Source organism: Psammomys obesus, unplaced genomic scaffold (assembly GCF_907164565.1).
Source record: "Psammomys obesus unplaced genomic scaffold, mPsaObe1.curated_primary_1811, whole genome shotgun sequence".
NCBI lineage: Eukaryota > Metazoa > Chordata > Mammalia > Rodentia > Muridae > Psammomys > Psammomys obesus.
This window is the reverse complement of record NW_026596443.1, coordinates 2,839,084-2,865,806: the sequence shown is the minus strand read 5'-3', so window position 1 is coordinate 2,865,806 and position 26,723 is coordinate 2,839,084. Positions and strand designations below refer to the sequence as shown.

The following is a 26,723-nucleotide window of genomic DNA, read 5'->3' as shown; positions in this document are numbered from 1 at the left end:
CTTTTTTTTTTTTTTTTTTTTTTTTTTTTTTTTTTTTTTTTTTTAAGAGGGCACTCACAGGCTTTGAGGCTCACCATCAGGACAAGATGAGGAACAAGCCAAATGAAACCTTTTCAGAAAAATTAACCTTGGCACTTTAATATCCCAGTGCCCATGAAACCCTCCATACATTGGGGTTGTTTCATAGAACTGCTTTTCAGATAACCTCTCTCTGTAGAGCATGAGCACCAAAATCCCCAGTGGAGGACAGTGGGAAGGAAGCTGCAGCACACATTTCCAGGCCCACCTACCACCCTTCTCTTCATGTCACCAGTAAAGGTGGAGCAAGGCTCTTGAGTTCTGGATTGATCCATGCACCCATCTTCTGTCCACTACACATTTCACTGCCCACTACTGGATCCTGGGAGTCTTGCCAGGGACTGGCAACACTGACACCCCTCAAGTTCACATCTAGCTTGTGGTAGAGTGTTAAGGTGTTGCTGGATCCCAGTGAGAGCTGCCTCCTCAAAGGGAAAGCAGAAAAAGGCTGAGGACGTCCCCTAAGAAAGAATCTTTTATCTGTCTCTGTAGGAAGGATGTTCCACAGGGATGCAGTGCAGAGAAAAACAGAAACTAACGTATGCTCACTGAAGAGCCTCAGCAAAAGGACAACCCTGTGACCTCATTAAGCCCTGCTTACTTATTGGTTGAATGAAGACCTTTCACCACCTTAAGAGACTGCTCTGACTAAATAGTTCATAGGCCTGGAGAGGTGGTTCAACAGTTGAGAGCATGGGCTGCTCTTCCAGAGGTCTCTGGTTCAGTTTCCAGCACCAAGATGTCACACAGCTCTTTGTGACTCTGGTTGCTGGAGATCTGATGCCCTCTTCTGGTCTCCATAGGCACTGCATGCACATGCACAGACATGCATGCATGAAAACACCCAAAAATATTAAGCCTAAAAAAATATTAAGTAGCCACCTCTGCAAAAGGTAGCTAATATTGCCATACTAGGAAAGGATAAAATAGCTTTGTGAGGCTATGGTGTAGGGTGTGCTTGGGGAGCCCTGAAAGTTCAGAGAAGCTAGCGCAAGACCATGCTAGAATCCACAGAGCAGCTCTTTGATTTTTCTTGGGAAGGGAAATGAATCAACAGCACTGAAGGAATGAAGTTCAGGAAAAGTCTTTGGGAGTTAGGCTGAAGGACTTTAAGGTTCTTTTCCCTGCTGGCCTCTCAAAAAAGGTCACATGGGGAAGGAGATGTAGCCCAATGGTGCGGCACTTCTCTAGTAAGCCTTGGGCTTGACCCTCAGCACTGAAAATCAAAAGCCAGGAATAGTGGCTCTTCCTGGAACCCCAGTACTCAATTCAGTTCATTGAGGTGGGAGGATTTATTTGAGTTCAAGGCCAGCCCAAGTTACATTCCAGCCTAGGATACAGAGTGAATCCTCTGTTTAAAAACCACTAAATCAAAATGCCCACCAGCACAGCTCTCCAGTTTCAATTCTGGAGCCTCTCCGAGTTTGAATCTCAGCTTACCTCTCAATCTGTGAGTTCTTGGGTAAATCAGTTCATTTAGAAGTGAGTGATTCCAGCATTCAGGTGGCAGAGGCAGGTAGATATCTGAGTTCGAGGCCAGCCTGGTCTACAGAATGAATTCCAGGATGGCCATGGCTGCACAGAGAAATCCTGCCTCAAAAGAAAAGGAGGAGGAGGAGGCGGAGGAGGAGGAGGGATGCTTAGGAATTGCTCCAAAAGTGTCAAGAAAAAAAAAATTCAAGCAACATAACGTCTTCCTGTCTAGCTCCAGTAGTCTACCAAGTCTTACAGTTCTCCACATAATTAGCCTCAGAGAAGTTGTCTTTTCTAAGGAAAGCTAGGAGTCTAAATGCCTAGCAATTGCTGCCTTGGGGAAAGACTAAGGCTAGGACACCCTGAGCTGGCTCCCTGCTCCTCTCCTAGGCAGGACACGTATTCATGTGGCTGTGTGAGTAGCTCAGATCTAAGAGCTCCTACCTGGATCTGGAGCATTGACCAGGTGCTTGTGTCCCAGGAAAATTCTTCCCCAAGAGCCTAATGGAACCCGATCTGCCTGGTACGAGGGGTCCCATTTCCCAGGAGGCCTTCTCACTGTGAGAATTTCTACTTCTTCTCAGGCAGGTCCATCACTTAAAAGGCTTTATTTTATTAGATTTTGTTTGTTTGTTTGTTTGTTTGTTTGTTGCCAAAAACTGGTTATGTCTGGCTCAGCCACAGCTGAGGAAACTTTGTTCACAGTGGTGGGGGCGTCGGGGAACTGAATGTCAGGGTAGGGCTGCTAGCCATCTGCCAGCAGCCCACCCTCTGAAGCAAGACACCCAAGCCTTGCTTGAAGCACATTTCCAGCTTGGCTGAAACACTCATCCAGTTTAAGAAAAAAATAATATTCCCCTAAAGAAAAGCTTGTATAAGCCTTACTCATCAAGGGAAAGGAAACCCACTGCCCAGGAGAGCCCTCGGGCTTATTGCCTTTCAGCCATGTTTCTCACAGGAGTCAGCAGCCATCTTCTTTAAAGGCTCAAAGTCTGGGTCTGGGTTCTCTCTCTTTGGGTGACCTTTCCTCTACTTCTGGTCCTTTGTTTTTGTTTGGGGGTAACCTCACAGTGTATCCCATGCTGACCTAGTACTCAAGATCTACTTTTTTCCGTCTCCCCAGCGCTGGCCTTTAGCCTTAATATTTGATGCCCAATTTCCTTGTCTGAGGAACAGAGCACATTGGAAGCTACTTGGGTGACAAGTTGATGGAGGCAGAGTGGTCACACCCTGCTCATGAAGCCACTTCAATGCTTCTTCCTCAGCTTTCCCCAAATATCCGCCCTGTTCCTACCATTCCTTCTGAGTAATGAGCAGGCTCATGAGACCACGTCCGGGCATCTTCACGCCTGTTTTCTGGAGGGGCCTTACTCAGAAAACACCTCTACTGAAACAATTTGCTGTCAATACCTCTGCTCTAAAATGGTACTTAAGGAACCACAACATGCCTTTAGAGGACTTTAGAGGAGGAGAAGCAGATAAAAGTGTCCCTGGGGAAGTTTCTGTTTTCTTTTTTTATAATTTAATTTTATTTTTATGTGCTCTAGCGTAAAGGTGTCAGATCCCTTGGAAGGCATTACAGACAGTTGTGAGCTGCCATATGGGTGCTGGGAATTGAACCTGGTCTGTTTTGTTTTTGATACTGTCTTTCTAGGTAGTCTAGGCTGCTTTCTATGTGTAGCTGAATGCAAGATCACAGTTGCCATCTTTCTGCCTGCAGACTTTAAAGACCTGGATTGCAGGTGCCACTTCCAGCATCTGCCCCGAGGATCCGACAGACACCAGCCTCATTCTGTGTGGCAGGCCTCCATCCTAACTGAGGCCACACAGCCAGTTTGGCAGTGACACAGTTCATGTCAATTCAATTGTTTTGCTTTTTCAAAGTCTTGTTCTTTCTTCTAAGTTCCATTATGTCCAGCACAGCAAGAAATCAAAAAGAGCCGACTGTGGTGGTGCACACTTGTAAGCCCACCACTCTGGAGGCAGAGGTCAGCAGAACTTTCTCAGTTCACGGCCAGCTGGGTCTACATAGTGCTTTCCAGAATATTCAAAGTACATACATAGAGAAAACCAAGTTCAAAAACAAAACAAAATACCCAGAGAACCTGAGATCTATTTGCACAGCCCCTCCAATGCTAAATCTTGAGCTCCCATGCTCTGTAAGAGCCCGTGAATGTAGCTTACAGCCCTGAGAACACAGGAGATGCTAACACGCTGGGCACATAGGCGTCATCATTAGCTCACCAACTGATTTTTACCAGTTGGTGGGATACAAACCCAAGCTTGACCTTTAGTCTTACTCCTACAATGCAGGTTGGATGAACTGAAGAACCCTGAGAGGTACAACACTGTAAGAGGCAGATTCTGATGTTCAGTTTAGAGCAATTGGCTGGAGAATGGCCTTAGGTACCTAAGATTTACCCTGCCTTCCCTCCTGTGGGCCCAGCTCCAGCCCTGGGAACTAGGAAAGTAAACTAGTTCCTTTCCTCTGCTGCCCTCTTCTGGTTTCCTGGTTTCCTGCTAGAAGTTTCCTGAGACTTCCTCCAAGACTGGAAAACAGCCCACTCTTCTCCCATCCTGCCCAGTGGTTTCACTGTATTAGATTACAATTAGGAATGAGGAAGGTAACTGTGGTTGCTGCTAATTCAGACTAGGAAAAGAGCCATTATCTTCCTGATCAAGGGAGAAAAAAGCAGATTTGGAGATGGAGCTGGCCTTCCCCTTTAGAACACTGGAGAGCTGTTCAATTATCTGGCAGACATAGAACACAAACATGCTCATGATTAGGGGAATAACTTTCACATCAAAATCCCATCCTTGGGGCTGGAGAGATAGCTCAGAGGTTAAGAGCACTTGCTGTTCTTCCAAAGGTCCTGAATTCAATTCCCAGCAACCACATGGTGGCTCACAACCATCTATACTGTGATCTGCTGCCCTCTTTCTGGCTTACAGGCACACATGCAGGCAGAGTACTATATACTGTATAAATAATAAATAAATCTTTAAAAAAAAATCCCATCCTTGAACCTGAAAAGAAGGCTCAGTGGTTAAGATTCCACTCTGCCCTCCCAGAGGACCCCGCATTTCCCAGCTCACAGCTGAGGATTCTATTCCCCTTTCTAGCTCCTGAAGGCACCAACCACAGGGGGCATACAACCGCATAGACATTCTTCAATCCTTGGGGCTAGAGGGGTGGGCGGCTCCATGAACATATATTTACTCTTCATGAACTGAGTTATACTCCAGGCACCCACGTGAGGTGGCTCGTGACTGCCTGGACTCCAGCTCCAGGTGGGACTTCTCTGGCACCCAGCCTCACCAGACACGAACACACACACGATTACAAACGAACAAACAAAAACACCCTGGAACTGAACAGAGATGACTCAGTGATTAAAAGCTGACTGCTCTTCCAGAGGACACAGGTCCAATTCCCTGCCCCACATGGTGGTTCTCAGCCATCTAACTCTAGCCCCAGAAGGTCCAAAACTCTCTTCTGACCTCCCTGGACACCAGGCACACCTGGTGCACAGAGATACCTGCAGGCAAGACACTCATACACATAAAAATAAAATTTAAAACTATCTCAACCCTTACCTACAGAAAAATTCTTTTTTGTTTCAGGGTTAAATGTGTGTAAATCTTTAATAAAAATCATGCCTGGTAGAAAATGCTCCAAAGCATTTTTCTAAAAACTCAAGGGCCAATTAGATAGCTCAGTGGGTAAGGTTGCTGTTGTGTCTGACAACCAGAGTTAGATCCCTGGGACCTACACAGTAAGACCAACTCCCCCAAATTGCCCTGACTCCCTCACTCATGCACTCACACAAATGGAATAAAAACCTTAAAAAGTGTGATTGTCATGACACAACGAAAAAATGAAGTAAAAGCATACCCTGGGAGCTGGGTTTATGCTTCACACAGGTTCTCTATCCCAGGTCATGTCACACATCCTCAATAATGGCTTCCCCAAGGGTCACACAGGCTGGCCAGCAAAGAGGAAGTTATCACCTCTGTTTACATCCCTACGACCCACAGGTAAGTGTACACTATCTTCAATCCTTCTCCAGAGAAGATGGTTCTGGGAGAGGAATATTGAGGTTTCCTGTGAGTATACCTCAGCCTGACCAAGGCCTGAATGGTAGTGCCCACATCAGGGGACTACTCACTCACCTTTGTTCTTCCTGGGATCAGTACTCAAAGACAGACTTTGGAGGGGGCAGTTATGATGGCTTTTATTATCAATTTGACAGGATATAGAATCACTTGGAGACAAACCTTTCGGCATGTCCATGAGTGGTTTCTCTAGATTGCTGAATCAAATATAAGGGAGGCATTGGCACTCCTCTCTCCCTGCTTCCTGGCTGCAGATGCAATCTGACCAGCTGCCTCAAGCTACTGTTGCCATGGCTTCCGAACCACCGTGGTGGACTGTAGTCTCAAACTATGAACCTTAATTTGCTTGTCAGATATTTTGTTGCAACAAGGCAAGCAAGCAAGCAACTAATCTGATGCACAATATTTTCTCTCCTAGAGACCTGGAGCCTTTAAAACTGCTTATAATCTTATTGAAGGTTGCTTAAATTCACTAATTTGTTTCCCTCCTTTTGGCCACTGAACTGGATGAACCTAAATACCAAAAGCACCCACGGAAATAAAATAGCGCCACCTAATGGCCAAGGTTGGAGCTGCGGAGAACTGGCTGAGTCACTCCGGAAAATGAGCCTTTCGAGCAGAGGGCTTATCACTGCCCCATTCCTTCTCCAACCCCTCCCACCCCATCCGTTTTCCTTCCACACTACTGCACTTGGTTCAATGAAAAGTCCTATTTATTTGCTTTTGCTCGTTCAGTGGCCAGAGAGGGGAGGGATGTAGTGGATAAAACAGAGAGCAAAGAAACAAGCTAGGACCTCAAAGCCAACATGACCAGTTTTCCAGTGCATGGCAGCCACCAGCAGCTAGTCCCCAGGACTTGCTTCCTGCCTGAGAAGTCATGGCATGCAGTAGTGACCATGTATTCTCGGCCTCCAGTGGGGCGGAGGAATCAGACCAGGAAGCATTTTACTCAGAGGTGGCCATTTCAAAACTAAACATGACCACTAGATTTTAAGATTTCTTTAAGCCAGAGGTGGTGGCACACGCCTTTGATCCCAGCACTCTACAGGAGAGGCAGGTGGGTCCCTGTTTGAGGCCAGCCTGGTCCACAAAGCCAGGACAGCCACCGCTTGTTATACAGAAGAGAAGTCCTGTCTTGAAAAACTGAACCCCAGGGACATATGCCCACCGTGTAAGAGATGAAGCAGACTCACCAAACCTCATGGACAATATTCTTAGTTCTCTGGAGCCTGCAGGAAGCCCTTGTAGTGGGACAGAGCAAAATGTTCTTAGAGTAAACCCCATTCCTAAAGTCCATCTCTGTTAGGCCTGTGTCAACCTCTTTGGTTTCCACATGTTGAAAACACTTGTCTCTTAGGGTGGTGCTAAGTGACCCTGAGTAGTAGAACACTCCCAGCTGAATCAAGAAAGCTTCAGGTAACATTATCTTGACCAGCATTCATCTCCCCAGAGCTTAGGATGCCTTGGCAAGAGCTTTCAGCGGCATGGAAACACCGGACAACTTTTAGCCACGTGGCACCCTTGACCGCCCCTCTGCATCTCCCCAGGCGACTACGCTCATGGTCTTTGCCTAGAGAGCACTCTCAGCCTGCACAGGCCCTCCCTGCCCTCAACCCCGAATGATGTAGGTTAAAATTAGATGTACGCTTTTCCTTCCATCTGTCACCGTCAGACCAGCAGCCCAGACTGTATGTACAAAGGTTTTTTTTTTGTGTGTGTGTATGTTCACATCAGAGCCGAGACAGGAAAGCACTTCAGGAGCAGGTGGCAGAGGCAGCTCCACACTGTTCTACTTATAGGAACTAATAAATTGATCTTACATTAGAAGGCAAATATTTAAAGTAACATATTTCGGTGTCTCTACAAAAAGAGGAAGAACAGCCCTGTTGTGTCTACTCACCTGAAACTGACCAAGCAATTCCACTATTCCACTCCTCTATTACAAGGCAAATTATCCTGAAAATTCAAAACATCTGACCTCACCATATCACAGTCCTCTGCCCTTTATCTCAGAACCCAAACCAGGAGCTGGATTATCACTTCTGCTGTTGGCTGGCTTGACGTGTCTCGTTTATGCTGACGAAAATGTACAGAAACATTCTTAGGTAATATTTAAACATGACATTTTGTTTACATGAGCCTGCCAAGAGTGCAATATACATTACAAATTGGTTATGTCTTAAAAACAAATTTACAACAGTATCGCTTTATGCCATTTTTTGTTTAGAACTTTTTAGCAGCATTTTCTTTACAAGTTATACATGAAGCCTCTCAGACAAAGCTGAGAAACTTGAGCCACATGCAAAGGACTGAGGACAGAGGGCCACCAGGGGAGAAGCGGTCAACTCCGGGGTCAGTCACCGCTGAGGAAGGACACTGAGCTCGCAACAGGACGGTGATGGGGTCTTCATTGCTCTCTTCCACAGTTCTTCTCAACAAGCAACATTCCAATTTCTGCAGCATCGTAGCAGGAAAAAAAAAAAGAACCTTTTTTGATGTTTCTGGAAACTAAACTCAGGACCTCACTCATGGAGCTTCATCTCCAGCTAAACATAGCACAGCCTAGCATGTCAGTTGTTACTGAATGAGCAGCTCTGGCTTAATGCTTAGTGATCATTTAAAACGCCTGCTGTCCAGTTCACCTGTTACAGGTATAGAGGAATCTATTCCAGTCAGTTGCAGGGAGAACCTCAGGCCGTACTGGGCCCAGGAAAATACCCATGATGACCCAATACCTCCCCATGCTCATGTTCATTCCAAGGCATAAACCGGTCTAAAGGACCGCCAAATATCCATCCAGACATAATGGGAAGAGGAAAATGTAGAAATCCACTACATGAAGACCTTAGGGCTGCAGGGGCTTCGGGGGAAGCTGCTTGTAGCAGAAGCCTGGTAGCCATTTGAACCCAGGTAAGGATAGGAGAGAAGCCCAGTTTCAACCACTACCAACTGTTCTCAGCATCTCTTCTCCAGTCAGTCACACACTAATACCCAAAAGCCATATTACAGTGTTCACCTTGGAGGCAGTCTTACTGTGTAACTCAGAACAAGCCCAAACTAACAAGGCTCCTGACCCAACACCTTGGGTGCCGGGATTACAAGCGAGCACCACTACAGCAGTGCACAACACCGCTTTCAGTGGTGAGCGAACTAGGTGCATCTTGGCCACTTCTACCAAGCCAGAAGATTCTCTCTTCTGGGTTTTTGTTTTGTTTTGCTTTTAACCCTGGCTGGCCTTGCAGGAAGGCAAAATCCTCTTTGGGATTATGTGCTACCATACTTGTTTTTCTGTGGTGTGTGTGCGTGTGCGCACGTTTGCGCAGTGATGGACCATCAAGACCAGGGTTTCACAGATGATGGGCAAGGGCAAGCACTCTAACAAACTACACCCCCAGCCTATCTCACTGTCTTAGGCCTCAGTGACAGAATGAAGGTTTGTGTTTCTGTCCATCACTGAAAGTGGCATTTCCTTTTCCCCAGTCCCAGGTGAGCCTCTTGACAGCTAGGGCACGTTCTACTTTCTCCAGCTACTAGCTTTATAGAAAACAGCCTTTGAAATAAGAGACTTTGCAGTAGCAGGCACTGAAGTGAGGGAGAGCAGTTGTCCCAGCCTTTGCAGTGGAGTTCTCTACTCACTGTTTGCCTACTGTCCATCCTCCTGACTCAGGCTCTAACTCCAGTCCTCTCTCCTCCAAACCCAGGGACTGCAAGGCCAACTAAGATGAAAGCTCAGTCAGTGACTGTTTTATCTTCTTTCTCCTTATATCCAACATTCCTCTAAGGCAGTGGTTCTCAACCTTCCTAATGCTGCAACCCTAAAGGGGTTCCTCATAGTGTGGTGATTCACAACCAGAAAACTATTTTCATTGCTACTTCATAACTGTAATTTTGCTGTTATGAACTGTAATATAAATATTTTAGGAGACAGGTTTGCCAAAAGGTTTGTGACCAACCGGTTGAGAACACTGTTCTAAGGTATCAGCAAGTGTCAGAGCACATTATAAAATTATAAAATGTCTTTAACAAAACCTTAGTTTGTAGTTAGGCACACAGGTGGCCTAAGTTGGAAGCTGAATGTTTCCATCATTTGCAGTGTTTGATACTGAACAAGATAGGATTGATGAAAACACTTGGAGAATTGAAGAAAACCTAGGCGCCATTTGCTTTTGACTCACAATATGATTTTGTGCAGCTGCCCTGATTCCCATTTAGGAAGGGGATGGTTCATATCTCCTGTGACTGAAGAGGCTAGCTCAGCAAGACGGCTAATAATCACAGGTTGTGTACAAGGTACACACAAAGAAAGGCTGCTGAGGGGAAAGCATGCAGCTCACTTGGTAGAGTACTTGCCTGGCATGTACAAGGCCCTCGGGTTGATCCCCAGCAGCTACATAGAACAGGCATGGTAGTACACACATTTTTTGCCCCAGAATTTACAAGATAGAGGCAGGACAGTCAGGAGTTCAAGGTAACACCTGGCTATAAAACAAGCCTGGACCCTATGAAATTCAAATGAGCAAATAAAACAATTATTAAGAACTGGAGGGAGACAGGCAGTGGTGACATGCGCCTTTAATCCCAGCACTAGGGAGGCAGAGGTAGGTGGATCTCGGAGTTCAAGGTCAGCCTGGTCTATACAGTAGTGAGTTCTAGGACAGCCAGAGCCACAGTGTCTTGGAAAACAAAACAAAAAAGTCAGACTTGAATTTAGCAGCAGGCCCTTTTTCTTTGAACCTAATTGTTTTCCTTTTGGTAGTGCAAAAGGATCCAGGGCCTTGCTTATGTTAGGCAAGTGTTCCACCACTAAGCTGCATCCCTGGCCTCAGTAACGCCCCTTCAAAGCTTACTTTTATCCCCAGACAAGGAGAGACATCACAGCAACTGCAGGACACTGTGGACCACTAGGAAGAAGCCAGTCTTAAACAGATTTAATCATCTGGATTGCATAAAGGGGACAATACATTTAAATCTCTGCTACATCACAAACTGCTTTCTGATATTTTATGAAAGGGCTACTAGTTCTATCCACCACCAGGCTCATTGTTATAGACAGTGAGGAAAACAGGGTTTGCAATAATCTAAGTAAGCAGAAGCCTGTTGTTTTGCTCACCAGAAAGCCTTCCCCTCTGTAGAACAGAGGGAAACAGCTATGGGCTGTCCACAACCAGTTAAGATGGACGAAATTACAGAGTTGGGAATGGAATCCCAGGCAGGCAGGGATGGTAGTCCCAAATTTCCCTTCAACTAATACATTAGAACCAAGCCTCTAATACATAAATCCCAGCAACTTAACTCTCAACCAAATTTCTATGTCAATTCAAATATGATAAAGTCCATAAGAGGACTTGAAGTCAGAGTGATTTAGGGACATTCTGAGAGCTTATCTAAAAAGAACATGGCTTGAAGGGCTGGCTCTGGTCTTTGAAAACAGGGTTCTTTATTGGTGGGGCATGAAGGCACAGGCCCACCTAAAGAGTCAGGCTGCAAAAACCTCCTCACACTTCTGCTGCGGCCTGCCTGGGAAGAAGAAAAAGCAACCAACCCCTCTGATTCTGTAAGCCCATGAGGTGAAAGGGCAGAAGAAGCTGTAGTCTAGTGTGATAATAGGACCAAGGATTTATTATTCCACAATATAAACTGCAACATTTGATACAATCTACCAAAAAAAAAAAAAAAAAAAATAGGGGAGGAATAAACGGGCAGGGAGAAAGCCAAAATACAGCTGTGGCGATTACTTACAGCGCAGTCTCTTTCTACATCACTAGTTCATCAGTGACACTAGAAACTAGACATTTGCTTTCTGTACATTAACCAAATGCTAAAGCACCAACACACTGTTTAGAAGTTTGTTTTGTTTTAATTCCAGCCACTGAAACCAACATAGAAGTTATTGCTCAGATAAATAAACCTACCCTACCAGAAAGGAAAAGAAGCAGAGAAAGAAAGGAACAAAAACCCCAAAGTGAAAAACATAAAATCCCCCAATGTGGTAACAAGAGTACAGGAGATCGTTTGCTCAGTAAGGGTTACTGGAATTCTGGAGCCCCTTCTGGGCTCTGAAACTGAGTTGGATTCTTAGGCCGGTCTATCCCAGGCAGAAGTACAATGTTAATGCTGTACACAAAAAGGTGCAAACTCCAATACCTTCGAAATCGGTAGAGACCCCTGCAAAAAACAGTCAGCATTTTAAACTTCAACAACCACAAACAGCTCTTAAGGAAAAAAATACAAAAAGTGTCAAAAAATTTTTTAGTTGTTTTTTTCTTTTTTTCAAAGAGTTCTGGAAAAATGATCCCGTAAGGAATAGAAATAGCACCGAGTACAGGCTGGCTCGATTCCAGTCCTGTAGCTTTGCTGAGACTGAGGAAATCTTCTTTGTTGGAGTCCTGAATTATATGAAGTGAGAGTGTATTTTGTTTTTACTTTCGGCTTGGTGCGTCCTTTCCAGTACAGCGCACACAGATGTAGTCTTCTTTCTCTGCCATCTCTGGAGAGACACCAACACAGACCTGGTGAAACCACTGATTGCAGCTGCCATCACACTGGACCCAGTCCACCTGGTTACAAAGAGCAGGGAGATGGGGTGTTCAGAGGAAAAAATGCCATTCAAAATTGGGCAGGCCAGCCTCAAGATATTCAGGCCGTTTGCCACTAATGGCCACTGTCCCAGCACTGGGGCCTCAGGCACAACAGCTAAGCACTGGAGTGTGGCTGTCCCACCGCCAAAGCAACCGAGGCAGAGTCACTCTTCAAGTTGTGCCTGCTTTGGGGTAGACAGTGCTGCCCTGTGACAGTAAGCAAAAGGGCACTCCGTCAGCATCCCTCCCACCTTCTGAGCGCCGGGACGGTGAAAGCTGGAGGAGCAAGAGAAGGAAAAAAGGGAAGAACGAGAGTTTCTTCAAGAAAAGGAAGGAGACCCAGGACCGATGGTTAAAAGCAGAGATATCAGTAGGGGAGAACTGAGCAATCCATTCAGATCAGCTCAAAGCAGACAAGCAGAAGAGAAAGACCCAAGGAGATGAGGTCTAGCTTACAGGGTTTCTGAGTTAAGGGAAAGCACGTCCTCTATGGCCCAAACCTCACTGACCTCATCTCCTTCTGGCTGCAGGCAGCTCACAGCTGGGCAGATGGCATCTTCATCCTCAGAGTCCTCCTGTTCGGAGTAGGATGTATCTGAGGGCAAGGAGTGAGTTTCGGCATTACGGACTAAGTCATAGCTACGCTCTCTTTCTAATTTGAAACTGTTCATGTCCTTGGGGTGACTCAGTTTGATTTTCTTCTTTTGGGGTGTCCGCATTTTTTTAACTCGATCCCACCGTTCACTGGGAAGGCCTTCTCTTTCTGGGCGTCTCTTCAGTTTTCTCTCAAGACTGTTGTTCCCATCTCGTTTCCCTCGGAGGCAATCATTCTGGGTGGGAGACGGCAAATTCAGTGTTAGCCTTTAGTTTGCCCATTAAAAAAAAAAGTTGATGCAACTAAAGAATGTACGCAAGTGAAAAATCAAACAATCCTTCAGAATATACTACATCCTAACCACTACTATAATTTCTGTACCCCGAGTCCCACAAAACAACCAGCCTAACCTCCTTCCCTCCTCACTGGGAACTGAGGGGAGTGCTAGGATAGGGTGTCAACGACACAACTGACCTTCAAAGTGGCCTGCTAGCACCAGGAGAGAAAAGACATATACAGACCCTTCTCATCAAATCCGTGAGTGAGTGGCTGACTACTCTAAGTACTTGTGAAAAACATCTATTCCACCCCTTACAGCAGTAAGGTTTAAGTCCATCTGTGGTCAGTCTTCAGGGCACCCTTCATGAGGATCCTTTTCCTCATGATTTCAGTCTTCCTAGTAGGTTCTTTTATTCGTAATTATATTCTCAGGGGCACTGTGAGTGACGGCGTCTTACAGAGCTAGAAAGGAGCAGAAGCTCCTTGACTGTGCTGAGACACAGGCTATTATTACAGGGACTTGGAGATGGCTCAGCAGTTACTGTGCTTGCCATGAAAGCAAGAGGACCTAAATCCATGTCAACACTTAGTGGCTATGGTAGCTTGTCTATGGTTTCAGCAAGTCAGAGATAAGGGATCCGTGGAACAAGCTGGCTGGTAAGAATAGCCTATCTGCAAGCTCTGAGTGCAATTCAGAGATCCAATCTCAGTGAATCAAGTGGAGAGCAATCCAAGATTCTGACATCAACTTCAGGATACACATCACAAGCGCATATATATATTTAGCTTGAATATACACATAAACACACACCACACAAAAATACACATGTAAGGGCATGGGAGACAGGAACAGGACATTACAGAGTATCTTTTAGAATGTAGGATAAGCATCCTCAACCTCTACATATACAGTCTTAGCATACTGGTTTTGGAGAAATAATGAAAAGCTTTTGCTATCTAGCATCTTTATAATACTACTTCTCACAATTATCACATGGGAGTGATGAGAATAGTTCCATAAACAGAAAAAAGAAAAATTCAGACATAAAAAACAGAACCCACATCCCCACATCTAAGCTGTGACACCCAAACTGCTGCAAGTGGTGTTCAGTGTGTGTCCTGCAGAATGGAGCTGTGAGGTAGACAGTTTGCATGCTCTTATGGCTCAAAGACGCAGCCATCTATTTTGCCAAATCATTAGGCAGGATGGCACTACAAGGTGCAGTGCTGCTGCTGCAGACCTGCCTCTCACTCACCTTTTCACTACTAGATCTAACTGGTGAGTCTTGGTCAGCTTGTAGAGCAGAGCTTGGCCTTGTAAGTAAAGTCTGATAAAGCTCCTGAATTTCAGGAAGGGACACCTGGAGCAACTGGGCTTCCATCAGCAATTCATTCACTTCTGGACTCAAACCTGTTAAAGACCACACCCAATCAGAACAGGAACAGAGACATTTAATACATGCACATGTAAGCCTGTCAGGTACAAAAGGCTGTCCCCATACCACATCCCACCTTTCCTCCTTTAACTGCAGTCAACTTGTTAGGTCTACTTAATGTGCCTAAACCATAATACAACAAAGAGAGGCTAATGTAGATTCCCTAAGAATTTACCTATTGCTCATACAAAAGAGATGTGTCTACCTTGACAAATTTCACTGTCACAAAAGAAACTGTTGGCCTACACCATAAACAATTTGAGTAGAGCAAGGAGCTCAGACCACATGACTAAATACCCTCATAAGGATGACTAAAGATCAAGCCTCCAGTTGAAACTGTAGGCAGAACTCTAAAGAGGGCTATGAATGGTGGTATACAGCACTTCAGAACTGGAAATAGGAGGATCAGGAGTTCAAGCTCATCCTCAGCTACATGGCCAAATAGGCTAACACATGCATGCTCATGCGCATGCACATGTACACGCACACGCACACAGGGAAAGAGAAAGAGGACTACTCTCCAGCCCCGGTAAAAAAAAAAAATGACTGGTCATTTTCTGGAACTTGAGAGATGGCTCAGAAGCTGGCTGCTCTTCCAGAGGACCCAGATTCAATTCCTAGGGCTCACATGGTGGCTTGTAACTGTCTAAAATTCCAGTCCCATGGTATCTGATGGCCTCTGTAGGCACTGCATGCACATTGGTACAGACATACGGAACAGGCAGGCAAAACACCAATACACAAAATAAAAATAAATAAACAAGTTTTTTTTTTAAAAAAAAAAAATGAGATCATTTTCAACTAAACATTGAATTTGAGGCCACCCTGAGCTTAATGAGATCTTATGTGAAGAAAAAAAAAAAAAAGGAGGTTGATTTCAAATATGAGTTACTTTTAATATCCCCCAGAAGTCTAAAGCAACAGGGGAGTACACATCTGCCCTAAATACATGGTACTTGGTGCTCCCTGGCATAGGATTAACTCATCCCAAAATGTAATATCCCATGCATAGTAATAAAGGCCTTTGGACTGTTGTTTTAGAAAGAACGTCACTACATAGCCCAGAAGGCGTTGAATGTATAATCCTCCTGCCTTAGCCTCCTGAATGCAGATATTATTTATATAAGTAACACAATACCTGCAAGGAGTTCCTTAAGATACCAGATCATCTATTATAAAACTACATCTATTACAGAAGCTGTTATAAAAGATCGTCTATTATAAAAGCTACAGGACTACTAGCTACTAGGCAAGACGGCCTGTTACTATCTAGGAATAGTATAAAATAAAATACAAACCATGAAGGGGAATACAACTCTGTCCAGTAGAGAAGGGAGAGTGTAAATATGAGGTTCTGTTGTCCCAGTCATCAGGCAACGAAAAGGATGTGGTGCCAGGAGGCTGAGACACCTAATGAAAGAGAAACACCTTATTACGAGGCTTTTGCAGATCGAAAACACTCCTACTATTCCAATGAAAGTAGTTTCTAGAATAAGACTTTATTTTTTTTCCAGTCTCCTCTGGCATCAAAAGACTGGCCAAATCCACCCTCCTAAAAATGAAACCATACAATTTCCCAAGTGTATTCAGACTGATCTCAGAGAGATGAAGACATTGGGAAATAAATCCTTTTCTCCGCAAGCGAACAGACCATACCACCTTTCAGTGTTGATGTAACTCCGTTTTTACTGAAGGTTAGATGTAATAAGACAAATTGTGAGCATGGGGGCATACACCTGTAATCCCAGCACTTGGGAGGTAACAGCAGGACGGTCAGGAGTTTGAGAACATCCATGGCTCTATGAAACCCTGTCTTAAAAATAAGCAACAACTTTGTCTCTTCCCTTACTAATCAACTCCTAGCACACACTTGGTAAAGGAATACAAGTGACTCTCCTGCTGACTACCCAAACAGCAGCAGATGTTTAATCGCTTGCTGTTTCAGAAACCTGAAGAAGAACAAACCAATAGCATAAGACAGGCATTCTTACTTGTGCTCTGCTGAGCAGTTAACACCCATATCATGACCAACCAAGCATAAGAACTGTCAATCTCTCCTCCTACCCTCTCCTTTGTGGTGCTGGAGGTTAAACCCCAGGCAAACACAGTAGGCCGTATCTATCCACAAATTGTTTTAAGAGATGGGGTCTCTCTACATTGTCCAGCCTGGTCTAAAACTCTTGTGCCTCAAGTGGACACAGGTGAGTACCACTATGCCCAGTTTGTAAATGTCTCTATTACAGAAATATACTGGGAATAGGGCCCAGCAAAATGGCTCAGCAGGTAAAGGTGCTTGACACAAAGCCTCATGACCTGAGTTCAATAATGAGAACTAACAGGATGGAAGGAGAGAACAGATTCCTGCTTGCACACACATGCATATAATTGTAATAAAAATTTAAGGGACTGCAGAGTTGGCTCAGCAGTTAAGAGCACTTGTTCTTGCAGCCCAATTCAAAGCACCCACATAGTTCCAGGGGGACCCAGTGACATCTTCCAATCTATGCCAGCACCAGGCACACATGTAGTACACATACATACATGCAGGTTAAAACACACATATCCATAAATAATAAATAAAAATAAATAGTGGGGATTAATGTAAAGATTGACTATGTCATTCTACCTGTCCTTTCCTTTATCTTCACAGTCTCTTCTACAGCTCAGAAACTGACAACCTGTTGTTACGATGGTGGAAGGATCTACCTTCTGATAAATAAGACCACGAATAGAAACTCAGGGAGACAGCTCAGTTTGTAAAGTATTTGTCTTTCATAATCATCAACACCTCAGTTTGATTTCCACTAAAGCAAGCAAGCAAACAGACAAAAACAATAAACTAGGCAAGTAGAATACGCTAGTAATCAATCCCAGCACCAAGGAGTAGGGCACAAACAGATCCTTGGGGCTTACTGGCCAGCCAAGCGAGCATAACTGGTATGCCTCAGATTCCAGTGAGAAACCCTGTCTCAGAAAACAAGGTAGACAGCTCCTAAGGGACCTGACCAAGGCCTACATACACAAACAGAAATATACAAATGCATCTGAACCTTTTGAACATTCTTCCGTAAAGGCTAAAAGGACAAGCAAGCCTTCTACACAGTAACTTACATGAAAGGAAAAAAATTCAATCAAGCAAAAATTTAAAATAAAAGTACATGCATAAGTTAAATATGCGAACAGGTTAACAGATAATGAAGTAGAAAAATTATCTGTATATACAAAAGGTAGGCATGTACATAACAGGAACAGGCTGTCTAAGGAAGACTCCTGACAGTGGAGGTGCAGTTCGCTTAGTCAAGTGTCTGACCAGCTAGCATAAAGCCCTAGTTTCTGTGCCCATGACCAAAAAGTCTTACAAGCCCATAGCCCCCACCCTCAGGAGACAGAGGCAGGAACAGTTCAAGATCATCCTCACACACAGTGAGTTCTAAATCATTCTGGGGTAGCTGAGACCTTATCAAAAAAACAAAAAGCACAGGGACGGGACAGATGGCTCAGAGGTTAAGAGCGCTTCTGCTGGATGCTCTTCCTAGAGGTCCTGAGTTCAATTCACAGAAACCACATGGTGGCTCATAACCATCTATAATGAGATCTGGTGCCCTCTTCTGGAGTGCAGGCAGAATACTGTATACATAATAAATTAACAAATAAACCTAAAAAAAAAAAAAAGTAGAGCCAGCTCAGAAGCCATGTAAAGATAGGAGAGAACTGATTCCACAAAATGTCCTTTTGGCGTCCATACTCACTGCAGTACCTGAAAATCCCATGTGCATACACAGATAATAGTAATGAACAATCATTTCAAAGGTAATCAATTAAAACTGACAATTAGGAACAGAGAAAACTAAACGGTAGAGCAGGGTGCCTGGCCCCTGAAGAGGGAAGTGATAAGTGCTATGAATGTGAGTGACAGAAGGATGGTCTCAGAAACAGCAACACCAGACAGAACTGCAGAGCTATGCAGACTGCCAATCAATACCCCACAAAGCATAGGCTTACCTTGTTTGTTGCTGATGCCTGTCCTGCTGAGGCTTGCCATCTGCTAAACAACAGTCCAGAGCCCACTTGTTCTTGCACAAATTTTAGATTCCCTGAAGAAAGCAGCTGCTGAGCTCTATGTTGCCAGTTCACGGTTCTTTCAATCATATAGCGAAGTGCATCTCCTTCAGGAAGACGAACTCGTATACGCTGCAAGGAGGCCAGCAGGGGCAGAATTTTCTCTAATGGAGGCTTCTCTGACCTCCGACAATGAGGACAAAGCCAGATTCGGGAGCTTTGTGAAATACTAGGCACGGATACACAGCTAGTATGGAAAGCATCCCTGCAGAGTTCACACTGGATCATGGGAGTAGCTGGAGTCTTCTGACACAGGCAGACTTTCAGCTCTACATCCTGGACAGGTGACAGCAATTTCTCTTCATTGGCAAGTCTGAGAGATTGCAAAGCTTCCATTTCTCTTAGGCGAGCTTCCCCAAGAGTTGCCATCTGAAAAGGAGTTAGCCATCAAGGACACTGCCAAAGAAAACTATCCCTCCTCCACAACTCAAGATCCTAAAGGTTAATTAGATGGGTTCCAGAGTAGATTATCTGCATTTAAATCTAGAGTAGCTCTGCCTCAAGCTAAGCCACATTTCACTATAGCTAAATTTTTTTTTTTGCATGCACAAAATGGACAAGACAACAATATGTAACCCAACAAGGTCTATGATGAGAATCACATGAGATGAGATAGAACACTCTTTGCTTTGCACATAGTATATAGAGTATGAGCAATAATTAAAACTTGCAGATTTATGGCATAGAATTTACTTCTCTGGTGCTGATATTTTATGTATGCTCATTTCTGACCTTCTCAGCTAGTATTTGTTCCCTAAGATTTTGTTGTCTTCTAGAAAGAACAGGAGACAGATGTGGTAGCCCAAGACTGAAAGCATGGCCCTTAGGAGGCTAAGGACAAGAGGACTGAGTCCAGCCAGAGCTTCAATCCAGCCTGAACTACAATGGTGGTCATTTTATGTCTTACTGTTGTTCTCTGCTACATCATCTATATGTGATGAACACCACAATAACAGGCTATGAAATGAGTCTCTGACAACCATGCAGAGCTGGGGATGTGGCTACGGGTGCTTAGCTAGCATGAAGAAAGCACCGGGATCCATCCCCAGCACTTGCTAAGTTGGACACGGTGGTACGTGCCTCTTAACCTTATGAAGAGGCAGACCGACTTCAGTCATAAGACTGGATAATGCTTTGAACATATTTTCTCTTGACACCACTTACTAGCTGTTCATAAATGGAGCTTTTTTTTTTTTTTTTTAAAAAAAAAACAAGGTCAGAATAAGCACTTCTTAGATTCTAGGATTTTTTCAGATTAACTAGCCAACTGTCGGGAAAAATGACCAGGAGAAAACAGATACACAAGGAAACACTTTCTTTAAGAACCAAGCCAGGGGCTGGAGAGATGGCTCAGGTTAAGAGCACTGGCTGTTCTTCCAAAGGTCCTGAGTTCAATTCCCAGCAACCACATGGTGGCTCATGACCATCTATAACGAGATCTGGTATCCTCTTCTGGTGTGCAGGCATATATGCAGACAGAATATTTTATACATAATAAATAAGTAAAAAAAAAAAAAAGAGCCAAGCCAGACTAATCTTGAGTCATAAGGACAGAATGAACTCTCCATTTCTTCTTTTCAGATTAGGGAAGTATATAGACAAATAAAGGATTTTTTTTTCTTTTTCTTTTTGTGGAGGGAGATAGATATAGAAGTAAATCAGTAACAAATTTTTGGTATATTGAGATAAAATCTAGATAAACCCATAGGCATTCTCAGTATCTAAGACTCAGAATTAGCTAGGTGTGATGACACACACCTTTAATCCCAGCATCTAGGAAGCAGAAGCCAGTTCGAGGCCAGCCTGCTGAGTGACTAGAGAACCAGGGCTACAGAGCTTGTCTTTTGTAGAGAACTTATCTCAAATAAACAAAAGAAGAGACTCACACTGGGTGGCCTAATTCAAATTTTATGCACCTCTGTGGATATTTTGTCTCTTATTATTTTTCAGAATTCAGGAACTCATTAATGCCAACCATAACAGCTATCTTTAAACCTGACAATTTTCAAAAGTTCTTTTGGCAAACTCAAGCACTTTTCAAGTTATTCTACTAAGCATGCCAATATCCCTACCTGAAGAAACTACCCTCCCCCAACACAAAGCAGCAGAAGAAACCATGCTACGCACAGCTGAAGCAGTCTCTTTGCTCTCCATTAGAGCCCTCTCCAGGTCACTCAGACTCTCCAACTTAGTGCTTTTCTTCTTCCCACTTGGCAAGGGCTCTTTCAACTTTCTCTGTTTCCTTTTCAATCCCAAAAGGCCAATATCACACCGAGGACAAAGCACCTAATTAGTAAGAGAAAACACAACCATTGGTGAAACAAATTTCAGATTAGCTAAATTAAAGCCCCAAGTAATGGGACAGACATACATTTCTTATTATCTACCATTTACTTTGAAACATACTGCTTCTAAGGCTGAAAACTCCATTCATGTGCATGTGTGCACGCACACACACAAACACACACAAATGATTTAAAAAAGGAAAAAAAAAAAAAGAAAGGAAAGGGAGAAGCAGACTCAAAAACAATAGTTTTTCTTCAGATTTACTAAGTGAAAGTGACATATGACAATTGACTCCAATAACGCTAACGCATACGCAACAGCTTATATAAAATATAAAATATAAAAACCTCAGCTTAAGCACTTCTAAAACGCTGGCGAGGTCATGTATCATGTCTACTAAAAATGCAGGTAGTGGAGCTACAGAGATGGTACAGTGGTTAAGAATTGGTTACTTTTCCAAAGGACTGGGGTCCAGTTAATTCCCAGTACCAATATGGTTCAAAGCTGTCTAACTATAATTTCAGGGTATCAGATTTCCCCTTCTGCCTCCCACAGGTACTGCACACAAATGGTGCAGATACATACGTGCAGGCAATTCATCCACACACATAAAATAAAATCTAAAGCTGAGGTAGTAAATCATAGCCAGGCTTAGAGTCTACTTTTTCTAGCCAGGTTTGGTGGTCACACACCTGTAAGCCCTGAACTTGAGAAGCAGAGCAGAAGACTGCCACAATTCCAAGTCTACCTGGCAACACAGTGAGACTGTCTCACACTAACAAACCCTAATGAAAAACTGTTCTCCAAACAGTGACTACATCCTGAAGGAAGGCAGAAAACATCCAAAGACTGCTAAACAACTCACAGGAGATGGATCCACCAATGAGGTCATTTTTGCATGCTATAGACTGTATTGAAACTAGAAATCAAAGCTCCTACGCACAGGCTGGGTGTAGACTCACCTCTAACAGAGAATATGAAGAATTCTCAGTCAAGAATGTTTTAGAAGCACATTCTTTCCAAGCCTGCACCTCAGCTACCAGCAATTCCAATCTGGGTAAAGAACTGAGATGCACTGGGATAGACCGGCCTCTTGCCACAAGTTCCACAAGTGTCTCTAACACTGGCACTCGTCCTCCTGCCTAATAAATTAAGAAAAGAGTAATTCTATGTAAAATAGGAAAAGCATAATTCAGTCTAGCCCATGTTAAATTCACCAAGGGAAGGAAGAAACAGCAACAATGGTTTTTCATTTTAACAATTAATACTAGGCTCCAAAGGGTTAAAAAAAAAGGTGACATAATTATATCTTTTGTCTGGTTATACCCACCTATAAATTTATATTTATACCCAAAGATAAATTCATCTTTCACATTAGTGCCTATGTACAGTATCAAAGAAATTTACCTCAACAGAAATGTTTGTACTAACTCAAGATTCTGACTTATACTTTAAAAAATGATAGTATTTTACTGAAATTCACTTGCCAGTAAAATATCAATTTTTCAAGAAATTAAAATGAGTTCAAAGCCCAATGTTTCTTAAAACTTTAGCACATATAAGATTCATCTGGGCTGGGCGGTGTTGGTGCGGTTTGATCCCAGCGCTCAGGGAGGCAAAACGCTGTGAGTTTCTTAAGAGGCCAGCCTGGTCTACAAGCAGGTCCAGGACAGCCAAGGCTACACACAGAAACCCTGTCTCGAAAAAACAAAAAAGCACCTGAAAAGGCCATTTATTTGTACACCATTTCCTGGTTCTCATTCCAGATATTCTGACCACTATGTCAGGAACAGGACCATGTATTAGGAAGAAAAAGAGAAGGAATGTGAAGAGGGGTGGGAGACCCACTAGAGACAGCTAAGGAGTGGGGCAAGGGAGTTGAGGAAAACTTCAAAGAATAAAAGAGATTTTATAGGACTGGGCTCAGAGGTAAAGAGCACTTCCTGCTCTTCCAGAGGACCCAGGTTTGATACCCAGCACCCACATGGTAATTTAAACCCATCTGTAACTCCAGTTCCAGAGGATCCAACACCCTCTTCTGAACTCCTCAGGATCCAGGCACACATATGGTTACTCAGACAAACACACAGCAAAACACATACATACATGAAAAATAAATCTAAGAAAGGTTTTAAGATATTTTATGAAAAACCAAGCACAACAGCACATGCCTATAATCCCAGCACTCAGGGAGGCAGGTAGGCAGATCTCTGAGTTCAAGGCCAGCCTAAACAGTCAAGGCTACACAGTGAAACCCTGTTTCGGGGAAAAAAGAAAAAAAATATTTTATGAAACAAAGTACAAATAAGTGACTCGCATTTGAGGAGTAACAATGAAGATTGTCCTCTGGTGCTCACGCGCGCACACGACACACATAAAATATATGTCAAAAGAAAACAAAACAGAAAGGTGAGGGGCAGCAAGCTCAAAGAAGCCAAAGAAGAGGTTGTAGGCCATGGTCATTACATGTTTGAGCTGTCATGTCTTGAGGGTCGCAGAGCCCAGGCTGGTGTGAGCTAAGAGTTCAATTACCAGAGGACTGTGACATGCTTCTGCTTGCAACCCTGCTCACTTCTGTCAACCAGGAAGGAAAGCAAAGGCTGCTCAGGACTAGCAGTGGAAAAGCTTCTTCCCTACTTACGGCCTACCCAGGTAGGGAACTACAGCTAATTGCACTTGCACATTCGGGCTCCCCCACCCCCCTTTTTTGACCTTTTTTTTTTACCAACCTGCAGTGCATCTACATCTTGAAGCCAGTCTCTGGCTCTCTGCACGGATTCTTTCAGGACTGCACCATTGGGCAGATAGGCAGGGATCTCCTCCATCTCCTTTACTGCTGTAGCAAGGCTACTCAAGGAATGCCGTGGTCTGCAGAAGCAAAACACTGATGGGTCAGAACTGCATTTTTTCTTTTCTTTAAAAAATAAAATAAATCTTTAAAAAAAAGAAAAATTTTATTTTACTCATTTGGATATTTTGCGTGCGTGCGTATGTGCGTGTGTGCGTGTGTGTACCATGTGGATGCCTGATGCTACGAATCTCTGGAACTGGAATAACAGACAGTTGTCACATGGGTGCAGGGAATTGAACCCAGGTCCTCTAGAGAACCAGCTAGTGCTCCTAACTGCTGAGCCATTTCTCCATGCTGAACTGCTTTTTTCTTAGTTACCAAAAGACTAGGATAATCATTTCTAAAAGAACTCACCATGAGCAAATAAAAATTTATATTAATGGCACTGACAACTACATATCAAATTAACTCATTTCAAACAATTAAGATGTAAAGCATGTAAGGTTTTCATCATTTTATTTTACCTGCATGCATGAGTGCCTGCAGAAGGCAATAGGAACCCTGCAATCAGACCCTGCAGTTTCAAGCAGTTGTGAACTTGGTGCTGTGTCCCATGACAGACAGGGCAGGAGTCATCTCTCCAGCCCTAGACTCTAGACATGCATTTTAGTTCTACCTGTTCCTGATTTTATGCTATAACAACGTTCTACTGCACAGAGGAACTTAGTAATATATAGTTAGTAATTTCTTCTATGTTAAAGCTAGATAAAATGTCAAGAATCAGATAAATTGAGAAAATTTAAATTATCTAAAACATTAACATAACTCAAAGCACAATACCAAAATATTTCCCACCCTATCTGCTCAGTGACCACTACTTTAAGAATGCAGAGCAGTGTCTATAACTAGACTTTGAACACTTACGTTGTCTTCTGAACCAATAAAGATCTGCCACACAAGGCAAGATTAGGAAATAACTTCACCTTTACCTCTGGATCAAATGGCTAACACACTTCCAGTAATGTCTAAAACAATGAGGCATCCTGACTTACCAAACAACAGCAAAAATAGTTATTTCTACTAAAAATAATCTGCAATATCACCACTGCACAGAATGAACACATCAACTCTCAGGCATTTATTTGCCTCTCATGACTTGGGATTTTCTTTGTTAACTGTTAAGTTTGAGCAGCTCCACACTTTGTAGGCTTTTTCTTCTCCCAAAGAGTATAGGGAAATTTCATTTAACCTTATCTTTAAAATAGTCATTTCCATCTAAATCATTTCTTTCATAAACACTAAAATAAGAAAATATTTTTTATTTTATTTTGTTTTGTTTTTTGAGACAGGGTCTCACTATGCAGTCCTGACTGTCCTGGAACTTACTTTGTGACCAGGCTGGCCTCAATCTCAGAGATCTGCCAGCCTCTACGTCCCAGTAAGTAAAGGTGTATGCCACCAACCCTGGCTAATTTCCTTTAACCATGTTTCAACAAAGGCCCAAACAATTAGCTTTTTTCACAAGTATTCTAGGAGGACAGCAAGTAACAGTACATGAACACTGGCCTCTGTGCTCTACACTTTCAAGTTCACCTGTTTCCAAACTTCCCAGGGAGAGAGTATGGTCTGTTTTACCTTGCTCTGATAAGACCCTTGGCTTTGTCATCCCAGTGCTCAGACACTGTAAGCAATTCTTGCAGGCGGGCCATAGCTTTCTCCACTGCGGAATATGGAGCTAGCCCCACCCCTAAGTCTATGAGTCGTCTCATATCATCCAAAGAAAGGGAACTGGAGTCCAGACAAGCCTGCTGCACCTCTTCTAGCCAACGGGCCTGTTCTAAGCGAATACGCATCTCAGCGAGTTGTGGAAGGTCAACATCAAATTCGAAGCTGACGTCCAGCAAAGCCTGTAGCTCAGCAGCACTAGGCATTTCCTCAGATAGTAGTTTCTGGCTTTGCTGTTGGAAATCTTCCACACGATTCAAGAGATCCTAAAAGCAAGCAAGCAAATTAAACCAAACAACAGAAGTCATGCCATCAAAATAGCACTTTAATATTTTACTTTTTTTTTTTTTTCCAAGCCTTGGCTAAACTGGACTCACTTAGTAGACCAGGCTGGCCTTGAAACTCATAGTGATCCATCGGCCTCTGACTCCATGAGTGCTTGGAGTCAGTGTGCCACTGTGCCTGGCTTTTCATAAAATCTTTTTTGATTTTTTTTGTGGGTATGAGTGTTTTGCCAGTATTGTGTCTGAGTACCATATGTGTGCGCCAGCAATACTTGGCTCCTTTCAAACTTACAATGTAAAATTCAGGTAGGCAATATGGCACACAATTTTAATCCCAGCACTCAGGGAGGCAGAGGCAGGCAGATTGCTGTGAGTTCAAGGCCAGCCTGGTCTACAAAGTAAGTACAGGACAGCCAATGCCACACAGAGAAACCTTGTCTCAAAAAACAAAACACAACAAAACAAAGCAAAAAGAATCCTTTACCTCCCTGAACTGGGCACTCACACTTAACTTATCAACCACATTTATTTATTTGTTTATTTGTTTGTTTGTTTACTTACACACACACACACCCTACCCCCCAACTAGGAAGCCAACAAGTCTTGGCATATCCTGTTCTGGGACCCCTTGGAATTCGGGTTAGAGGCATGTGCAGGAAATCCAACCTCTGGATTGAGAGAACTCTTAACCATCTCTCTGGTTCTTTGGACTTACTATGGAGAACAGGCTGACATTATACTTGTGACAGTCCTCCTGTCTTGAGCTCTAAATGTTGGGATTACAAGTGTGGGTCATCATGCCAGACTCAGTGGTCACTTTCAAAGTAAAAATCTCCAATTTTATCTTCCCTCTATTATAATCTCCAAACACTGTATCTATATCTATATATACTGACAAACACTGTATAATCTGCAAACTATTGAGCTGGAGTGATGGCTTGGGTTCAGAGTACTAGCCACTCT

General features: G+C 43.5%; 1 protein-coding gene across 1 annotated transcript in view; it reads right to left on the bottom strand.

Moving 5' to 3' along the window:
- Positions 1-11,504: 11,504 nt before the first annotated feature.
- Kdm5b (lysine demethylase 5B) overlaps positions 11,505-26,723 on the bottom strand; it is a 73,038-nt gene continuing 57,819 nt past the window's right edge. Inside the window, exons 19-27 of the mRNA XM_055598075.1 lie at positions 25,387-25,742; positions 23,690-23,828; positions 21,923-22,102; positions 20,802-20,960; positions 18,558-19,043; positions 15,854-15,965; positions 14,376-14,530; positions 12,755-13,075; positions 11,505-12,224 (exon numbers count right to left, since the gene is read on the bottom strand). Coding sequence (XP_055454050.1) covers positions 12,087-12,224; positions 12,755-13,075; positions 14,376-14,530; positions 15,854-15,965; positions 18,558-19,043; positions 20,802-20,960; positions 21,923-22,102; positions 23,690-23,828; positions 25,387-25,742 — 2,046 coding nt within the window. The 3' untranslated portion in view covers positions 11,505-12,086. The remainder of the gene's footprint in view (positions 12,225-12,754; positions 13,076-14,375; positions 14,531-15,853; positions 15,966-18,557; positions 19,044-20,801; positions 20,961-21,922; positions 22,103-23,689; positions 23,829-25,386; positions 25,743-26,723) is intronic.